Source organism: Narcine bancroftii, chromosome 5 (genome assembly GCF_036971445.1).
Source record: "Narcine bancroftii isolate sNarBan1 chromosome 5, sNarBan1.hap1, whole genome shotgun sequence".
NCBI classification, from domain to species: Eukaryota; Metazoa; Chordata; class Chondrichthyes; order Torpediniformes; family Narcinidae; genus Narcine; species Narcine bancroftii.
Window position 1 is genome coordinate 250,821,839 of NC_091473.1, and position 19,907 is coordinate 250,841,745.

The 19,907-nt window shown below is 42.1% G+C and overlaps 1 protein-coding gene across 3 annotated transcripts in view; it reads left to right on the forward strand.

The window, feature by feature from the left end:
• The first annotated feature begins 1,980 nt into the window (after positions 1-1,980).
• The window catches only part of LOC138765183 (CMRF35-like molecule 1), a 30,593-nt gene continuing 12,666 nt past the window's right edge, over positions 1,981-19,907 (forward strand). For all 3 annotated transcript variants that reach the window (XM_069942091.1, XM_069942092.1, XM_069942090.1), the window contains exons 1-5: positions 1,981-2,158; positions 8,049-8,384; positions 9,665-9,701; positions 14,801-14,901; positions 17,246-17,317. In XM_069942091.1, the coding sequence (XP_069798192.1) occupies positions 2,113-2,158; positions 8,049-8,384; positions 9,665-9,701; positions 14,801-14,901; positions 17,246-17,317 (592 nt within the window). In that variant the 5' untranslated portion in view covers positions 1,981-2,112. The remainder of the gene's footprint in view (positions 2,159-8,048; positions 8,385-9,664; positions 9,702-14,800; positions 14,902-17,245; positions 17,318-19,907) is intronic.

Consider the following 19,907-nt stretch of genomic DNA (forward strand, 5'->3'; position numbering starts at 1 on the left):
TTCAGGTCTGGGCACCTTCCAAGGGGATGGAATTAAAATCAACTTCTCTGGTTTTCATTAGCCCCCCCCCCCCCCACCCCATCTATCCCTATGTCTCCTTTTCTGGAACTCCGTCTTTCTCCCCTTTTTCCTCTGTCTCCAATCCCTACTTTCATAGGACAAACCCCCTACCCCCATCAATTCTCACCTTTCCTCTCTCCTATCCTCCTTCTCGTATCCAATTAACACATTTTGTTTATTGGTCCGTACTTCTCCCCATGCCTATTCTTACCTTCTCCCCTGCTTTTTATCTCAGACACCTGCCTGCTTTTTAGGAAGACAGGCTCAGGCCCGAAATGCCGATTCCTCCAGCATTTCCATATTTTTACTACAATCACAGAGGTTGCGGGCTTTCATATTTCACTCCATAGTGGTTTAAGCCTTAACAATCAATTGCCCATCCAGGGAGCCCTACCTGCCCCATCTTCTCAGTCAATGTGTTCCAGAGTCCCTCTGGCTGAAAGGATTCTTCCACAGATCTCCTCTAAAGACCATTCTCCTCATCTCAAATCTCTGCACTCGTCTTGGACAACTGCAATTTACTCTCCACAATTTTCAAATTTTCCAGAACACTAAGGTTTAGACAGCCATAACCATGAGAGAAAATAGATTTCAATAATATGTTCAGCAAATATTAAAGCAAAACATATGTTACCAAATGCATTAGATCATAAGGCCATAATAGGTGCCAAAATAGGCTATTCAGCCCATCGAGTCTGCCCCACCATTTAATCACGAGCGGACCCTTTTTCACACTCAGCCCCATTGCCCGGCCTTCTCCCCATAACTAATCAAGAACCTATCAATCTCTCCCTTAAATGCACCCAAATAACTTGGTCTCCACATCTGCCTGTGGCAGCAAATGCTACAGATTTATTACCCTCTGGCTAAAGAAATTCCTCTCTATCTCTGTTCAAAGTGGATGCTTCTCAATCCCGAAGTTGTGCCCTCTTGTCCTATTCTCTCCCACTGTGGGGAAACAACCTTTCCACATCGACTCTGCCCAGGCCTTCCAATATTCAAAGTATTTCAATGAGATTTCATCCCCCGCCCCCACCCCCCCCCCCCGCCCCCGGCCCCCATTTTCCTAAAATCTTTGTGAACTTCCTTTGAATCCTCTCTAATGTCAGCATGTATTTTAAAAAATTTTTAAAAATCTACTACACTCGAAGCAGGTGAAATCAATAAACATTGTGAAAGACTCCACACATCCCACATGCGAACTGTTCTCCCTTCTCCCATCTGCCCTTACGTCCAGAGTGGGAAACCGCTTTTTCCGCCAAGCCATCAGGCTCCTGAACTCCCAGTACAGATGTGGATAATGAACTGTGGACTTTCAGTGTATACATCTTAGCACCTTAATATTTTAATGCGTTAACTGCTTTCCTAACTTATATCTATGTAAATATGTTCCGTGGTCCTGGAGAAACACTATCTGCGAGCATGGTATGAACAATAAATAAAGCTGACTTGATTTGACTGCTCACCATCCTCCAAGTGAGGCCTCCCCAGAGCCTTATAAAGCCTCAACATCACATCCCTGGTCTTAGTATCTATTCCTCTTGAAATAAACGCATTTACCTCCTTCACCACCGAAGGTAAGTTTACCTTCAAGCTGTCCAGCATGAGGGCTCCTGCGTCCCTTTGAATCAGGGAATTTTCAACTTTCTTGCCATTTAGAAAATAGTCTGCCCATTTATTATGCAGTTTTTAAACAATTTAATAGAGATTCCAAAAGATGCAAGTTTTTAACTCTACTTGCAACACTCATTTGGTCACTAACAATTAAACAGTTGATTCGATTCTTCCAACAAGCCTCAGAGTGAAAACAATTAGGCTTTCACAAAGGCTTGGGTGTTGTACAATGAATGCCTTGGTACTCATTTACTCACACTAGACATGTTGCAAAATCTGAGGCTGTCAAAAGTCAAACCAGCACTTTTTATTCTCAGTTACAGCTGAGGTCATGGTCTTCCAAGTGTGGAGGGGAAGTGGAAGATTAGAGACACTGGTGCAGAATTAAGTCAGTGCAAACACAAGCACTTTCTCATAAATTGAAGTCAGCCACAGAAAATGAAAATGAGTCCTACTCTTCTCCTTTCAATTGCCTTCCTCTCCGGTAAGAAAATTTAAGTCCTCTTGGATTTTTGGAAGTACTCTATCTGTCGATTTGCATCTGTCTCTAGAAGTTGAACAATCTGTTGGACAAACGTGGATGTTTTTTTGGCAGCTTTGGAGACTGAGGGGAGACCTGAGAGAAGCTTGTAACATTGTGAGAAGTAAGGTAGGGGAGGCAGTCAGAATCCAGGGTGAAAAAGCCACAAACCAGAGGACACACATTTCAGATGAGGGTGTTTAAGGGAGATCAGTGCGGCGTTTTTTATACAGAGAGTGCTCGGTGCCAGGAGCCTTGGTGGAGGTAGGTACGATTGTAATCTGGAAACCTCTTAGTTTCCAGATCAATATGCAAGGAATAGAGGGACATGTATCATGTTCAAACAGCAGAGATTTAGCATTATGTTCAGCACAGATACCATGGGCACACAGCTGTTCCTGTGTTGTACTGTCCTATGTTCTAAATGAGACCTGTGGGGAAATCTAGCAACAGAAATGACGATGGTAGGAAACATCTATTAGTAATGTATATCTGTGACGGTTTCAGCCACAAATTCCACCGAACAATACACAATTCTGGTGCGATTGCTGGGGCATAGAAATTTAAATAAGGCTGAGAATAATTCTCATCTGGCTGACGGTTTCACTTCATGCCAAAGTTGTAAGGCATGACACTTTACCCTTGTAAAATTTGCAGTGATCCAGGCCATTTACATGGCAGCTTTGTTAAAATGAACAGATAAATTAGTACTTAAACATCAGAAGAGAGTATAACCGAGAATGTAAAGGGATTTAAGTATCAATTTTATGTCCAAAACTTAGGAGAATTGTGAATAAAAAAAACCACTCGTATCTAAATGCTATTTAAAAACTTTCAGTTTCCTGTAATGCCCACAAATGTCATCATTGAATGTAAAAACTTCTGTTAAATATTCATGTCACCAATTAAAATTACCATTTACCAAAGCAAGATTTTAACTCCCTGTCATTGTCTGTACAATGTTGTGGTGGTCCACCACTGGCCTACTGCAAGGGGCAACCTCCGAACCTGCAGGAGTGTAAGGGGACAGGACAACACCTGGCCGGCTGTCAATCAGTTGGCCTGAATGGATCAAGCCCCACCCGGTCGGGTGTCAATCACCCTCCGGGATATAAGCCTGCACCGGCCTCCCAAGGCCTCACTCAGAGTTGCTGCAGCCACAGCCAGCCTGGCTCTGTGGAAGTCTTTGTGGATTAAAGCCTGTTGTACAGTCTTTACCTTGTGTGTGTCTGATTCTGGTTAACAGTGCACCACAAATGTACACATACATTGTGAGCTCTGCTAACTTGTAGTAAGTCACCATGTGGATTAAGTGTGGTTTATTTGGCACAATTTTATATGCTCTGGGACTAATGGAAGACTATTTTCATTACTTGCATCTGCCAGAATCAGTCCAGAACAAATTAGTTAAAAGATTCTCCCTCTTTGTAAATAATTCTGTTGGGCTAATTCATATGAAATGAAATAGTTTAATTATAAGCCAAATTTGTTTTGAGTTTGAGCCTCTGTAACAATAGCAGAGGAGGTGCCTTGCCCCAATGCTTTGAAATTAATGAAACTGATCTATCCCGAGGCACATTCCTTAACAATTACTGTTCCTGAAAAATATCAGTTGCCGCTGTCAGTGCTTTTTAGCGCAAAGTGCAGTGCAATCAGAATGCTGTTCTTGAGGTGTAGTATTAACCTGAAAATGCATGGCCCGATTTCTGCTAACAGCACAGAGGTTGTTCCCTGCATTCATCTCAATTTTACCCCTCTGTTGACAACAAAGAAAATAACCTGGTTCTAAATGTATAACAATTTCTGGGATCTTGCAGTGTGCATGCAGCAACTGGGAATCCTACATTGAAATGGCATCCTGCTCCACCATTCAGTAAGGTCATGGCCGATCTGACTCTGGACTCCGATCCACTTATCAGCCTGTTACCCAAAACCTTTATTCTTCAAAGATCTATCTATTTGTGTCTTAATAAGGCAGCCTTAACTGCTTCCTTAGGTAGAGAATTCGAGAATTCCACAGATTCACCACTCTCTGGGAGAAGCAGTTCCTCCTCTTCTCTGCCTTAAACCTATTCCCCTGAATCTTGAGTCAATGTCCCCCAGTTCTAGTCTCACCTGCCAGTGGAAACAACCTTCCTGCTTCTATTTTATCTATTCCTTTCATAATTTTATACCTTTGTACAGGTATATGCTCTATGCTTATGTTTCCAATGAGTATTGTCTCTCATTTCCAGAATCAACCTCGTAAACCTCCTCTGCACCACCTCCAAAGCCAGTATTTCCTTTCTCAACTACAGAGATCAGAATTTCAACAAATCAATATATCTCAAACCTCTTCACCGGCTTATTAATGATTGTCATTACCTGCAGAAGTATTTAGAATATGACCAATAGTTTGGTTTAAGGTAGCTGAATGAAAGAAAGACAGAGAGAGGCAGGGAAGGTTTAGAGATGAAGTTCTAGAGTTAAATTTGTGGCCTTCAAAGGAAGGAAAAAAACCAAAAATGTAGATCAGTAGTTCTCAACCTTTTTCTTTCCACTCACATACCACTTTAAGTAATCCCTATGCCGTAGGTCCTCTGTGATAAGTAAGGATTTGCTTCAGGTAGTATGTGGGTGGAAAGAAAAAGTTTGAAAACCGCTGTTTTAATCGTCACTAATTGAGTTTTGTACACAGCTTCGTAACTCCAAAAGAAATAGGCTAATGACAATTTTTCTCAAGCAAAATATTTTAGTAACAAGTGGGTCTAGAGCAGTGATTCTCAACCTTCCCTTCCCTCCCACATACCACTCTAAACAATCCCTTACTCATCACAGAGCCCTGATGGCCTAGGGATTACTTAAAGTGGGATGTGAGTGGAAAGGAAAAGGTTGAGAACCTCTGATGCAGATAATCAAGAGGCCCAGAGGAACCAGAGATCTAGAGGAGAAGAGAAAACGTACGGGGAAATTAGGGTGGGTACTGAGGAAAGGAGAGGGCTGATGGTGAGATTCTGGAGAGATTTGAACACCAAGATGATACTTTTAAAACTGAAACCCTGCTAAGAAAAGTGGGTGTACAGGACATTCCGTGACTTTGAAGACAAACAACATATTTCTGGATACCTGACTGGAGTTGTTCAGCACAGTCAAAAATTAAATGAGAGCACACGGACTTCACAGTTAATGTGACCTGATTTACGTCAATGAGGTCAATGATGTTTTTTTCCAATGTTTCTGAGTTCGGGGAAGGGAATTCCTTGAAATCTGACATCAAGTCAGATCCGTTTAGAAAAGATGAAATGACCTTTTACAATTAATAAGCATTTTAATGGCTATGAGATCAAAGTGATTGATGAAATTTGGAGAACAAGACTGGTCATCAGAACAAAATCACACCACGGAATTCTCTGCTGGACAAGAGGTGTGAGGAGAGCATTTAGAACACCTGCTGACATTGGTCAGGGCACTGAGTGCAGGAGCAGGGGCAGAATGTAACACACACAAGATGTTGGGGAGACCACACTTGGAGTATTATCTGTAGTTCTGGTCACCCTCTCTCATTCCATATCCCTCTGTCTCCCTTCCACCAGCACCCAACCCCTTCCCTCTCCTATCAGGGAGCCACTGTTTAGCCCCTCTGCCTGCTCCCCCTATCACTTCTCCGCTTCTTTCTCTTCCACCCTCCCACCTTCCTCCAGCTATCACCTCTGATCTGTTCATCTGTACTCCTCCCCCTTCCTCCTTCTTTCTGCCTCTCCCCTCCACCACTTTCTTTTTCCCCTCTTATTCCTGACGAAGGGGTCAGGCCTGGAACATGGATGGCCTTTTATTTTCTAAGGATATTGCGAGACCCGCAGAGTTTGAGCAGCACATTTGTGTATTGCACTGGACCCCTGTTTAACTCCAGGTTAACATTCCGTCTCTTCCACCGTGGTCTGGCACTGCGTCAGGTCCATCACCTCCTCAGTAACTTGACTCGATTGTTCAACATTAGACATTGGAACAACTGCTTCATTGAGACCCCCGTCAACATTCCATAATGCAGGTTAAGCCTGGTGCTGGTGATCAACCTGTGAGATTGGTCTCATTCTACTTTGGGTCCATTTGATTTGTATTCGTTCTTCTTTCCCAAATTGAACAGGGGAAACAATATTGTTAAACTCTCTGAACAAGCCTTCCAACACTTTCTCCATTCATATTGCTGGTCTGTCACACACTGCCCATCCTCTAGCTTAAATTATTTATTTATATTTAAATGTTATTTAAAATAATGATTTATTTTTATTTACAGCAAGGTAGAAACCAATTCTGATCATTTAAATCCGTGCTGCCAATTATACCCATATTCACCTACAACCCCATACATTTTGAAGGGTGGGAGGACACCAGAGACCCCGGAGGAGACCCACACAATTACAGGGAGAACGTGCAAACTCTTTACAGACAGCGCAGGATTCAAACTTGGATCGCTGCCACTAACTGCTTCGCTAACCATGCCACCCCATTCTCTGCAGTCTGCTGGTACTCGAACGCAATGTCATGCCCTCCTCACACCCTTATTTAAATTACAATTTGATTACCTTTTCTTCTAATTTTAAAATTTACATTTAAATTTAATTTAAAAAAGGTGTAGACATCAGGCCAATTCGGCCTAACGAGCCAGGCCAATTTACACCCAATTGACCTACACCCTGAAGGGTGGGAGGAAAGTGGAGCCACCCCCGGGGGGGGGGGGGGGACCCACACGGACATGGGGAGAACATGCAAACTCCTTACAGACTTTGTGGGATTCAAACCCCAGTCTGGTCCCGATCACTGGCGCTGCAAAGGTGATGCACTAACCGTTACACCAATCATGTCGCCCATTCCTTAAGTTCCTGATTTAAGTTCTTTTTTGTCCAGACATCATAACATATTAGCTGCCATTCTCTGTCCACCTTTGGCATGGTTAACAGGGCAGTGAGTATAACATTATTAGAGTACTAGTGACTTGCTAACAGTAGAGAGTTTGTACATTTCCCCATGATCTGCATGGCCTTTGTCTAAGTGCTCTGATTTCCTTTTAAACATACAGGGTTGGTTGGTTGGTTGCAATTGGGGCAGCATAAGTTTCATGGGCTGGAAGGGCCTTCAACCGTGCTGTATCATTAAAATTAAAATTAAATTTTAAAAGATCCACATGCCCCAAATTGGATGCATTTGAAAAGGGGTCTCTCTGGTTTTCACTTAACTCTGAGTCCAAGGATGGGATGTTCCACTGACAGACCAGAACTTGCCCCACCTACTCCACTCAGCCACTGCACAGATGGTCCCTTGCCCAATCTTACTAGCCCAGAGTGCCAAAGAGATGGTCCCTTGCCCAATTTTCCTCGCCCAGAGTGCCAAACCAGTGTAGTAACTGTGCCCGTTAGTCTTGAATTTAATTTAATTTAGGGGACACTCGCCTGCTTCACGCACGTGACCAAACAAACCACCAAACCTTGTTCGCTTTGGAGGGTGGGAGGAAGCCAGAGCACCTGGAGAAAACCCACGCAATCACGGGGTGAATGTACCGACTCCAGACCAGACAGTACCAGATTCAAACCCGGGTCGCTGGCACTGTAACAGCATTGCGCTAATTGCCGCACTAGAACAAGCCCAGCAACTGAGAGCAGGGGTGGAGGGAAAGATTGAAGCGTGAAGAAAAGGAAAAGAGGCCGAGAAGAACAGTGAATGTTTTTAGTGGCAATCACCTGGGGGCTTCAAGTCAGCTCATTCTGCACACTGGGCCCATGTGGATTGCCACTTCTTTTACAAGCCTACCTTTTTGCACAACAGTGTAAGGATTCACCTCCTGCATTTTAAAACGGTTCTTGTATTTTCACACTTGCAGTCGTTCACGCTGACATAACTGGACCAAGTATGAAAATTGGAACTGTGGCGGATAAAGTGGAAATCATTTGCAAATTCAATAAGTATTTCAGAAATCATGAGAAGTACTGGTGCAAAGGATACTACCGGAGGAGCTGCGTTATTTTAGTGCAAACTCGTGGCCCCCAGATGAAAACCAGAGATGGCAGAATAACAATCGACGCTAATAATAAAAATGGAGAACTTACAATAAAAATGCATAAATTAACAAAAAACGATAGAGGCTGGTATTGGTGTGGAATTGAAAGGCATCATCTTCTGGATCCGTTAAGTCCTGTGGAACTTAGAGTTCATGAAGGTAAGACACAGATTTACATTCACCAATGCGTATGGCATTCACCTCTTTTGTTCAATAAAATTTAATTTCAATTTTAATTTAGACATACAGCGCGGTAACAGGTCCTTTCAGCCCATAAGCTGCCCAATTGCAACAAATTGACCTACAATCCCAGTATGTTTTCGACAGTGGGAGGAAGCCAGAGCCCTCCGGGAAATCCCACGCAGACACGGGGAGAACACACAGACTCCTTACAGACTGCGCAGGATTCCAACCCCCGTCCCAATCACTGGTGCTGTGACTAACCGCCACGCGAAATGTGTGGTCAGAAATGGAACCAGGCCATTAATTCTTAGGTCAGAATATCAGGTTACATGCTCACCATCCTGTGGGGTACCTTGCCTCTGACTCCCCAAAGCCTCGCCACAAGGTTCAAAGCAGGAGTGCGATGGAAACATCTTCACTTGCCCGGTGGCATTCAGCTCTGCTCTCATTAGGCAAACTGTTTTGGCAATCATTGAAAATAAAAAAAACTTCAGATCTGCTGATGCCGGCAAATCTTAAATATAATCAGAAATGATGGCAACACTCAGCAGGCAAGTTAGCATCCGCGGAAAGAGAAATCATTTCAGTTTGAAGACCAGTTGTCAAATTGGAAAAGTGAGAAAGCAAGGTAGTTTTATGTTGCAGAGGATGGGGGAGGACGGGAAGGATAAAGAAAATACCTGTATCTCTGATGGGGTGAGGCCAGGATTGTCATATTGATATGCCATTCATTGCGCCATCTGGTGGTTAGAATAATAAAGACAGTTGGAGCATGGGAAAACAAATAATGGCATCTTCCTCTCCATCTGCTCTTATTCACAGTAGAAGATAGGCTCTAATCCAACACAAAACGCGTGAAACACTTAGCAAGTCGGGCAGTATCTGCGCAAAGAGAAACAGAGTTAATTTTCAAATCGATGAGCCTCTGTCGGAACTGGGGAAGTGAGAAAACCAGTTCGTCGGGACCCTTAGGTTGCAGAGAGGGTGGGGTGAGCTGGGGAGGGCAAAGGAAAATCTGTGAGATGGTGAGGCCAGGATTGCCAAAGTGATGTGCTCTTCAGGAAATTCTCTGAGTGACAAAATGGAAAGGAGGGAAAAGCAACGAGAGTCAGAGAAAAAAAAATCTCCAAAATTCACAGAGTTAGATGTCCCTCTCTTTATTTTTTCCCCATCAGAATGTTTTCTTTTATTAGAGTCACAGGCTGGACCAAATCTGTACACAGCATCCATGAATAACCATATTACATTTTTAACAGGTCAGAAGTTACTTCCTTCAGACAAAGAAAGACTAAGGTAAACATCAACTGTCTTGTGATAGACTAGTACAAATATAACGTCTCTACCATATTATTCTAACTGGTTAAAAAGGTGTTACTGAGGCCATTCAGTCCAGTGGTTCTATGCACTTGCCCGCATTTAGAACAGTTTAGCACAGAGTGGATTTGCAGAGCAGACTCGATGGGCTGAATGGCCTACTTCTGTTCCATTATCTTGTGGTTAATTTCATATTCCTATGCCTCGTTTATTCATATTTGATCAGAGGCCTTTCAAACATTGTTACTGTCCCTCCCTCCCTCATCTCCTCTGGCAGCTTATTCAAGGTATAGTATATAAATATGGTATAATATATTTACCCCTCATCTCCTCTTGCAACCTATGCTCTCTCTCTCTCTCTCTCTCTCTCTCTCTCTCTCTCTCTCTCTCTCTCACCTTAAATCTACACCCTTTAGTGTCAGCTATCCCTCCCCTGAGACATAGACTTTGGTTATCTACCCAATCTTTGCCTCTCGTAATTTTACAAACCTCCATCATGCCAGCCTTCTCTGCTTCAGGGAAAACAGATCCAATTTGACCAGCCTCTCCTTGTAACTCACATTTTCCAATAGAGTTCACATTGAAGGAGGTCCAAAAAGTTTATTGATTTAGGATTTGCTTTTGGCATGGTTTGGACCGATTAAGTTTAAATCCACAGGTGCTTAGAAGAATGAGAGGTAACTTGCTGGAAGTATATCAGATTGTCAGAAAGACTGTGTGGGAAAATCTAGAATTAGGCATCACTGTTTAGATTTGAGATTCATTTATTGTCATGTAATAAAACAGAAAATATAATATTTCTTGAAATTTTCTGTAATCTGCCACAAGGCAGATAAAGATCCACCTTCAGCAGAAATTGCCCAGTGTCCCTTACAGCCAGAGAGAGAGAGAAGCACAAGCGAGTCCCCTCCCTGAGTCACTCAGTGTCCGTGAATTCGCCACCAGTGCTCACGCAGCCTCCACAGCCGCATAGAGTGCAGTCTGAACCAACAGCCAGCCAAGTTCCAGATCCGAACCTCTGATACGATCAGGAAGTTTAAAATTGAGAAGTTACCCCCTTGATGTAAAGATGAGATGAGATAAAAATCTTTGGAAGTAACTTCCTCAAAGAGCAGTGGAAGGGGAGCTTCAGAATTTATTTTAAGAAAAATTAATTGATGAGCATGGAGGTGAAAGATTAGAGAGAACAAGTGGGTCTGCTTAGATTACAATCTTATTAAATGGCAGAATAGGTTTGAGGAGTGAAGGGAATATTTCATCTCCTGATTTAGATGCATGTGTTTTTATTGGCATTTCTTTTGCTATTAGAGTGATGGTCCTCATGGTGTGGACTGTATCCATAGAGATGAAGGTTCAACACCAGCAGGGTTGCCTTGCTCTACTCCTCACCCCCACCTCACGTCACCCTCCTGCGGGAGGCCCGTAGCCTGAGTGACCTTCCTCAGCTGCATGGTCCCCAGCGTCCCACTGTCCTCACTCTTGTGGCCATCCCTCCAGATGGAAGTGTCCGTGAGCAGCGACTGGACCCCAGGCAGCAGATCCTGGTCCTAGGCCACAGAATATACTTGACATAGCTCACCCTACCTCCAATTATTTCAATGATCCTAAGTATCCGACACAGTTGAAACAACTGAAAAGTATTTAAAAAATCAAATAAAGATTTAAAAATAATACCATATATACGGTACTCGTGTAATTGTCCAATATTTTGGAACAATTGTTCGGGTCAACTTTTGGGGGGAGTGGGTCAGCTTTTACACGGCCTCTACTTTTGACCGCAGTAAGTACCTGCGCCTTTCATGGCATTGGGAGTTCAGATGGCCGGGTGTTAAGTCCGGGTACGGGGTGTCGGAAGCTTGGATGGGCAGGCTGCCAAGGCACGGGTCTGTGATTGGGGCATCAAGAGCTCTGAAGAGTGGGTGGCCAGCCAGGGCAAGGGTCCACATTTGGGGCATTAGGAGCTTGGATGAGTGGGCAGTCGGGACCAGAAAATGGTGGGGTCAATTTTTACACGTCATAAATGTGATTTTTGGCCCAAAAGAAGGTCAACTATTTCATGGGATTGATGATTACACAAGGAAATATAGTAAATTAATTGTAAATTACTGAAATTAAAAATGAAAGGCATGTACTTATATTTAGCCATTTAGGTAAATTAGATTGTAATCTCAGGTTACCATTAAATTGAATGGGGCCATGCCACATATATCAAAGGTGTAAAGTTGAGGGGAAAGAGCCTGGAATATGTCAATAGGTATACTCTAATGTTCAAACAAAAGCCCCATGCTGGTTATACTGTAATTAAATCTAACAGTGATATCGAAACACCAGTACATTAGGAACTAAACTAAAGGTAGCTGAAGTCCGAATGAGTTCACTTTGAAATATGTTCCTTGGATTCTTGAAGCTGTTTTGAAATGATTGCTAATAAAGGAGTCAACATTTCTTCTTGTCCAATCAAATGGCTCAGTTATGAAACCATGCTGGACTCCGTGCTGAGCTCAACAATGCCAAGGAGGTCGGATGTCCTGCCACCCACTTTCCAATGCATGCCATTGTATAGACAGTTTCATAGTGACCCATCAGTACAATTCAGGGCAATATTGCACATTAAACTTTAAGGGTTTAGAACATAGAACTGAGAACATTATAATGCAGTATAGGCCCTAAGACCCACATTGTTGTGCCAAGCTATGTAAACCTGCTCCACAACAATCTCACTTTCCCCAGCTCACATTCATAATCTTCCAATGTTCTTCCATCCACTACTTTTCTAAGAACTCTTTAAATGTCGCTATTGTGCCAGCCTCTATCACCTCACCCAACAATGCATTCCCGGCACTCTCCACTGTGAAGGTAAAAATCTTCTCCCCTAAACTTTCTTCCATTCACCTTAAACAAATGTCCTCTGGCATTTGCTATTGTTTCTCTAGGAAAAAGCTGCTGACTGTCCACCCTTTCCAGGACTCTCATAATCCTCTATGCCTTTATTAAGTCACCTCGCACTCTTCATTGCTCCAAAGACATATTCTCTAATCCAGGCAACATCCTGGTAAACCTGCTCAGTACCCTCACTAAAGCATCTCCATCCTTCCTGCAATGAGGCATCCAACAAAGTACTCCAAGTGTGATTGAACCAATGTTTTATAGAGCTACAGCATTGCCATACAGCTCTTGAGATCAATCCCCCTGACTAATGAAACCTAGTACATCATATACCTTTTTAATTACCCTCTCTAAGGACTTGGACTCCCAGATCTCTCCATTCCTCAATGCTGCTAAGAATCCTATTAACCACATACTCTACCTTCAAGTTGGACCTTCCAAAGAGCATCTCTGTAGTGAAACCATCATTGTACAAATTTGTTATATGACCTTTCCTGTTTGACCCTGCTCTCACCGGCCAGTTTGTGACTTTCTTTCCCATAAAGGCTATCATGCCACAAGCCTGCCCCCAGTTTGAATCCAGGACAGTGTAAGTGACCAACACAGGGATGCTGTCCATCTTTTGCAAATAAAAGCCTTCAGTTTCAATTACTTCAGTCTTTGCACAATTGATTGTGCATCAATCACTTCACAGTTATCCAGATTGAACTCTATCTGCTACTTCTCCATCCAACTCTGCATCCTGTGTAACCTACCGACAACCGTCTATATTATTCACAACACCTCCAATCTTTGTGTCATGCGTAACCTAACTGACTCACCCCCCTCCTCTTCTTAGTCCAAGTCATTTATTAACATCACAAAGAGCAGGGGTCCCAGAACAGATGCCTACAGAATGCCTTTAGTCACTGACCTCCAGGGAGAATATGCTCTTGTCTTTCCAGGGTTAACTACGACAGAGATTCACACAAACCCCTATTTTAATATTCCGTCAAGGCTCCTGATTAACCAGCAGCTGAGAAGAGGAAATTTACCCCCCAGTACTCCGACGGCAATTTCATTCCATTCACCCCCAGTAAATGCGATGTCCATGCCTGCCCATAAATCATTAATGTGCCAAATTTTGGGTAACTTTCTGCTATTCACCTGCGTAACATTGACTTGCTTAAGATGGGTTAACCCAAACCTTTAAGGTGAAACAGAAGAAATCTTGACCATATCATTTGAGTTTAGCTTCAGAGTTTTCAGAATTCAAAGAACGTTTTTCAAAGTAACCACCTTCAGCGTTTGGCCGAATTTGCATCCAAATATAACGTTATCATAAATGTGAGTATGAGCTAAAACAAGGACGTTCAATTGATAAGATGGTTATGGTTTTGTGATGTCACTGTTAGATCTAATCATAATATTACAGCCAGGAGTGAAACACAAAAGTTTGCAGACACTGCAGAAATGCTGCGAGACCTGTTGAGTTCCTCCAGCATTTCTGTGTTTTCACATAGTTTTACCACCATGAAGGTTCTGTGCTAACGTCAGGGTGTGTCAGCTGACACGAAATTATCCAAATGGTTAACCGATTAAGAAATAAGAAAAACCACTGGGTTCCGGCAGAATCTGGGGAACAAGGAAGGGACTGGCTTTCATGGTTCTTGAGTCATGGTCCTTCTGCTAACAGGTGATGGGTAAAAAGGAGCGTCGAGTGTTAAAATAATTCTCGCCATAGTGATGCAGATGTCCCAGTGGATAAAACCATAAGACATGGGAGCAGAAATAGGCCATTCAGCCCATCAAGTCTTCCCCGCCATTTAATCATGAGCTAATCCATTTTCCCACTCAGCCCCACTGCCCAGCCTTCTCCCCATAACAGTGACTCTTTATCAGAGCGTCGTTGAACATTAAACTAATGTCGTTGCATTACTAACCCCATGTCATATTGGTTGCCTGGATTTAATGCATGCAAAATCATCTCCAGCTTTCAGTTGTAGTTCCAAGTGCAGAATATAACAGGATGTTAGCAAGTGTGACTTGTTACTTGCTAACATCCCATTATATTCTGCACTGGGAAAACTCCATGTTATGGGACATAATTAGATAATTCCTCATCATATCGTTCGTGGACACATTTAGCTGATATACCTCTGTTTCTACCTGATCTTGATGATTCTTCTTTCTCTTTTTCATGAACCACCAAGATTTTTCGTAATACTTGGACTAGTCTTTGGAATATTAACAATGATGTCTCTTGGTCTCCTGGTCCTAGTTATCAAAAAAATTAGAAAGCACAGAAATAAAGGTAAGTTCAGAAGTGAACACACATTTTGTGAAGTAAGGTTAATCCTTGTTTCTAAGAAGCAACTAACTAAATGATATGAAACAATCTTACATGTTTTTTGTCTCATTTGCTATGATTTAAATCAGCGATTGTCAGCCTCTATTTTCAGCTATGGCTCAAGGTTTATGGGCCCTCTTCCCTGTAAAGAAGTCAAGTTTTTGCTTCTTCTGTACTCCTCTCCCACCGACTACATACAAAAATGAAGTGAAAAGAAAAATGTGCGGTCACCCCCGGGAGGGAGGGGGTGGAGAGCATAGGGCCCCCATTGAGAAATGCATCTGTATTTGAGAACTGTATGCACATTGTTAGGCAAAAATAAAAATCTCCTCATATTTTTATTTCAATAACCTTATATTTTTCATTTCATTCTACGAATGAGTCTCAATAAAGGAGTCAGCCAAATGCAATGGAACCTCCTTTATCTCTTTGGAAGAATAGGAGTTCTGTTGTTCTGACCATTCAGAACAACATAATGGTGACAGGGTTGCCAATAACATTGCGACAACTTGTATGTGGCACAAAGCAACGTGCATTGTTTCTTGCTCATGGGTTTAAAATATTTGGAAGTCATGTTAGCAACACAAAGGTGATTTTTATTTGTTAATTAAAAGCGCTGCCTGTCACCAGTTTGCCAGAGTCAAGGCCATCCTCCTGTTTGGTACTGTGGAAAGAAATGAAACAATTATATTTCCTTGAACAATTCTCAACACACCAGATGAATGAGTTAGTAACTATTCAGTAAGTCTTTTGTGAATAAGTATGCACTATTTAATTACCTGCTAAATAATCTTGGAACATAGAATATACAACTCTACAGCACACTACAGGCCCTTCGGCCCTTGATGTTGTGCCATCTTGTATTCCTACCAAAAAATGTAGCACTAAACCCTTCCTACCCCATAACCCTCTATTTTTCTTTCATCCATGTACCTGTCTAAGAGTCTCTTAAATGCCCCGAATGATTCAGCCTCCATCACCATGCCTGGAAAAGTGTTCCAGACACCCACAACTGCCTGTGTAAAAAAACTTATCCCTGATGCGTCCCTTAAACGTTCCTCCCTTCACTTTGTAGAGATGACCTTGGTATTTGGGATTCCTGCCCTGGGATAAAGGCACTGGCTGTCCACCCTGCCTAGGCCTCTCAGGTCTCCTCTCATCCTTCTTCAGTCCAAAGAGATCTTGTTGAATTTCTTGTAAATTAAATTTGTTGTCAATCTTTTAGGAGTTAGTTCCCTTTACATTTTCTTGGTTTGAGTTGTAGGATACTTAGTTAAGGCAAAGGGAAAATTATTCCAAAATTCCAATGAGGCCAATATCCCCAAGGTACAGTGAAGCTTTTTATATTCTGTATGAAATTTGTTCTGAGCTAAACAGCCCAATCTATTTAGACACCAAACCATATTAAATAAATATTGAGAAGCACACCTAATCCTGCCCAATTAATGTGATTCACCTCATTCACATCTCACCAAAATGATTGGGTGTCCTTCATCGAAAAAAGATCTACTGTCTTGGGAAACGGCCCAGGAGGTTCACCAGGTTGATTCCAGAAATGAAGATGTTATCTATGAGGAGAGATTGAGTCGCCTGAGACTATATTCATTGCAGTTTAGATGGGAGGTGGGGGGCAAGGGGTTGGGGCTTCTGATAGAGGCATATATAAAAGGAGCAGGTAAGATAGAAATAGGGAAGCTTCCACTGGCTAGTGAGACTGGAACTAGGGGACAAAGCTCAAGATTTGGCAGAGTAGGTTTAAGTCAGAGATAAGGAGGAACTGCTTCTCCTAAAGAGCAGTGAATCTGTGGAATTCTGGAACTCTCTGCCTAAGGAAGTATTGGCTGCATTTAAGGCAAAGATGGAGGATTAAGGTTATGGGGAACAAGCATGGAACTGAGTGCTGACCTTAATGAATGGCCAACTCCTGCTTCTACCTCTTAACTTCTTAAGTTTTTAAATCTTTTTAAAATGTAAATTTAAATGTTTTAAATTTAAATTTGGACATACAGAATACAGCACAGTATTTCAGCCCACGAGTCTATGGCGTCCAATTTACACCCAATTAACCTGCACCCCCAGTAGATTTTGAACGGTGGGACAAAACCAGAGTTCCCGCGAAAGTCCATGCAGACACCAGAAGAACGTACAAACTCCTCATGGACAGTGTGGGATTCAAACTCCCAGAGCCGATCGCTAGCACTGTTAAGACATTGCCCCAACTGTGCCGTCCGTGTTGCTAACCGTCCTTGTAACGATTCTTGACCTGGCTCAACTTTGAGTGTCAGCCTTTGCGTTTAATTATTCACAGGTCTGATTGAACCTGGGGAAGGCTGCAAAGTGGAATTTAAAGAGAAGCAGGAAGTTGAAGAGCAAGGATCAGGTGAGTGGACCAAAATTCGAGCAAGAACTGGAAAATCTCAAGGGATATTTTAATCTGTGGTGACATCTACTGAAATGAAGGGGAGATAGAACAGGAAAATAGCCATGGGAAAATGGATCTGCAAAATGAAAGTTCAGCCCAAGATTCGTCTCCCTGTGTGTGATTGCAAGTCAACAATAAATTATTGAAATTCAAACTGGAAGGCAAACATGAAAGTAGACATGAAGTGAATTAAAGATTAGAGAATAAATGTGCAACCCAAAACCACAGCAAAAATCTTTCACCTTCAGAGATCGCAGATGTCAGAAATGTGAATTTTCCGGTTGTCTGAGACTCACTCTTACACTGTCTAACTAATACACCGCATTAAGAATACACTGTTCAAAAGACAAAAGACAGTGCAAAATGTAAAGTAATTTGGAAAAAAATTCCTTCATCCTTAATTAGGTAAAGTTCGCTTTAATCAAGTAATTCCCGTATCCTAGAAAAGTTCAATTCAAATTCAAACCCAGGTTGCTGGTCTAGTAACAGTGTTGCATTAGCCACTACACGAACCATGCCACCGTCAAAATGAACCCCTCCCCCAAGTTTACATAAAGCCTTACTAATATACTTAATACAATAAAGATTAAGAATCTTACTCGGCAGGGATAGGGAGACATTTTGGGAGAGTCACCGTAGCATCCGCCAGCTCTTCATCCCGGGTGCCGCCATTTTATTCAAACACAACTTTATTCAAACAGCTGCTGAGGGCAGGGCATGACCGGGGCCCTCTACTGGCTGAATGTTGTGTGTTCCTTCAGAGAACACTTAAAAATTTAAGCTTTTATTTAAAACCTTATTTATTTTTAAATGGTTTATTTCTTTCTTTCTTTTTTTTGCCGGTTGAGTTTCTGGTTGACTGACTGGCAGATAATGGGGACATTACTGTATCAAAACAGTTGGATGCGAAAAGAATATTTCCATTGAGAAGTGGACCCGTATTTTTCATAACCACAAGTTATCTCAAAGCATTTGACAAAAAATTGATAATTGTTGAAATGTTATCATAATGATAATTAAAGAAAAATGGCAACCCATATGAGAATAGCAAATGGAAATGACCACATCACTGGTGACATTGCACAACGATATTGGGCGTAACTCTGCCATTCTTCAGAATGGTGCCTTGGGGATCCTTTTTGTCCATCTGCACAAATCATACCCCAAAGCATTTCTTCTAATAGGCAGTGTAGCCTCAGCCTAGAACATGGAATGGTCACAACAGCAAATGAGGGAATTTGCCCCATCATATTTGCACCATCTCTCAACCATTACAAATTCCTAGTTCCACATCACTCCCTTTCTCTATAACCTTGTCAATCCTTATTCACCAAAATATTTATCCAATCCCCTCTTGTAGACCACAATGGAACTGATGTCCTCCACAACACCTGGCAATGCAGTCTAGATTCTAACCGCACACTGCATAACAAAGCCTTTTCTCTTCCATTTTATTTTAGTCCTTGACCATTCCACCTACAACAGCAGTCTCCCACTTTCTCCAGACCCCTCTTTATTTCATGTATTGTAATTTGATCAAATCTCCCCTCAGTCTCTCTTCTCCAAACAAACTATTCCCAGTCCCTCAAAACTATACTGAGACCCAAATCCCACTCATAAATCTCCTCTGGATTCTCCTTGGAGCCAACCAATGAGACATTCCTATTCAGTCCTATTTTATATCCATGATAAACTCTGTGTGATATCTTACAGGCATACAAAAAGGCATTTAGCAATAACCTGACCAGAACCCAAATATGAAAATAATTGTACAATTCAATTCACAGTTGATGGAAACTGAGCTAAGCAACAGTATCAGAATATAAATATATTGTGATTTAAGTTTACACATATTAATTGGCTTAAGTTTGCCTAACAATACATATCTCTGTTTAATATGAATGGCTTTGATACAAACATTTACTGCCAGCAATGGCACACAATGGTTGAAATGTTGTCTGCAAAGACTAGTTCATAATTTTTGTGAAAATTGACACCATATATAACCATTACCAAATAACAATTACAGAACAGAAACAGGCAATCTCGGCACCTCTAGTCTGCACTGATATGTGAGCTCCACTAGTCCCACCTACCTGCTCCCTGCCCATAGCCCTCCAATCCTCTCACATCCATGCACCCATCCAACCTTCTCTTAATTGGCAAAATTGACCCTGCTGCAGCCACCTCTTCCAGAAGGTCATTCCACTCAGCCACCACTCTCTGAGTGAAGAAGCTCCCTCTCATGTTATTGCTAAACTTTTGCCCCCAACCCTTAACTTATGACGCCTCGTTCCAATCTCACCTCCCCTCAAGGGGAAGAGCCTATTCACATCTACTCTATCTGTCCCCCTCATAATTTTAAATACCTCTATCAAATCCCCCCTCAACCTTCTATGCTCCAATGAATAAAGACCCAGACTGCTCAGCTTTTCCATTAATATTTAAGTGTGCACATTAAAAAGCAGTAAATTTTAGAAATTGCATATGTCAGAACTCGAAAATAATTGTTTCCAGTTGGCCTTATGTATTGCTTTTCCCTTTATGT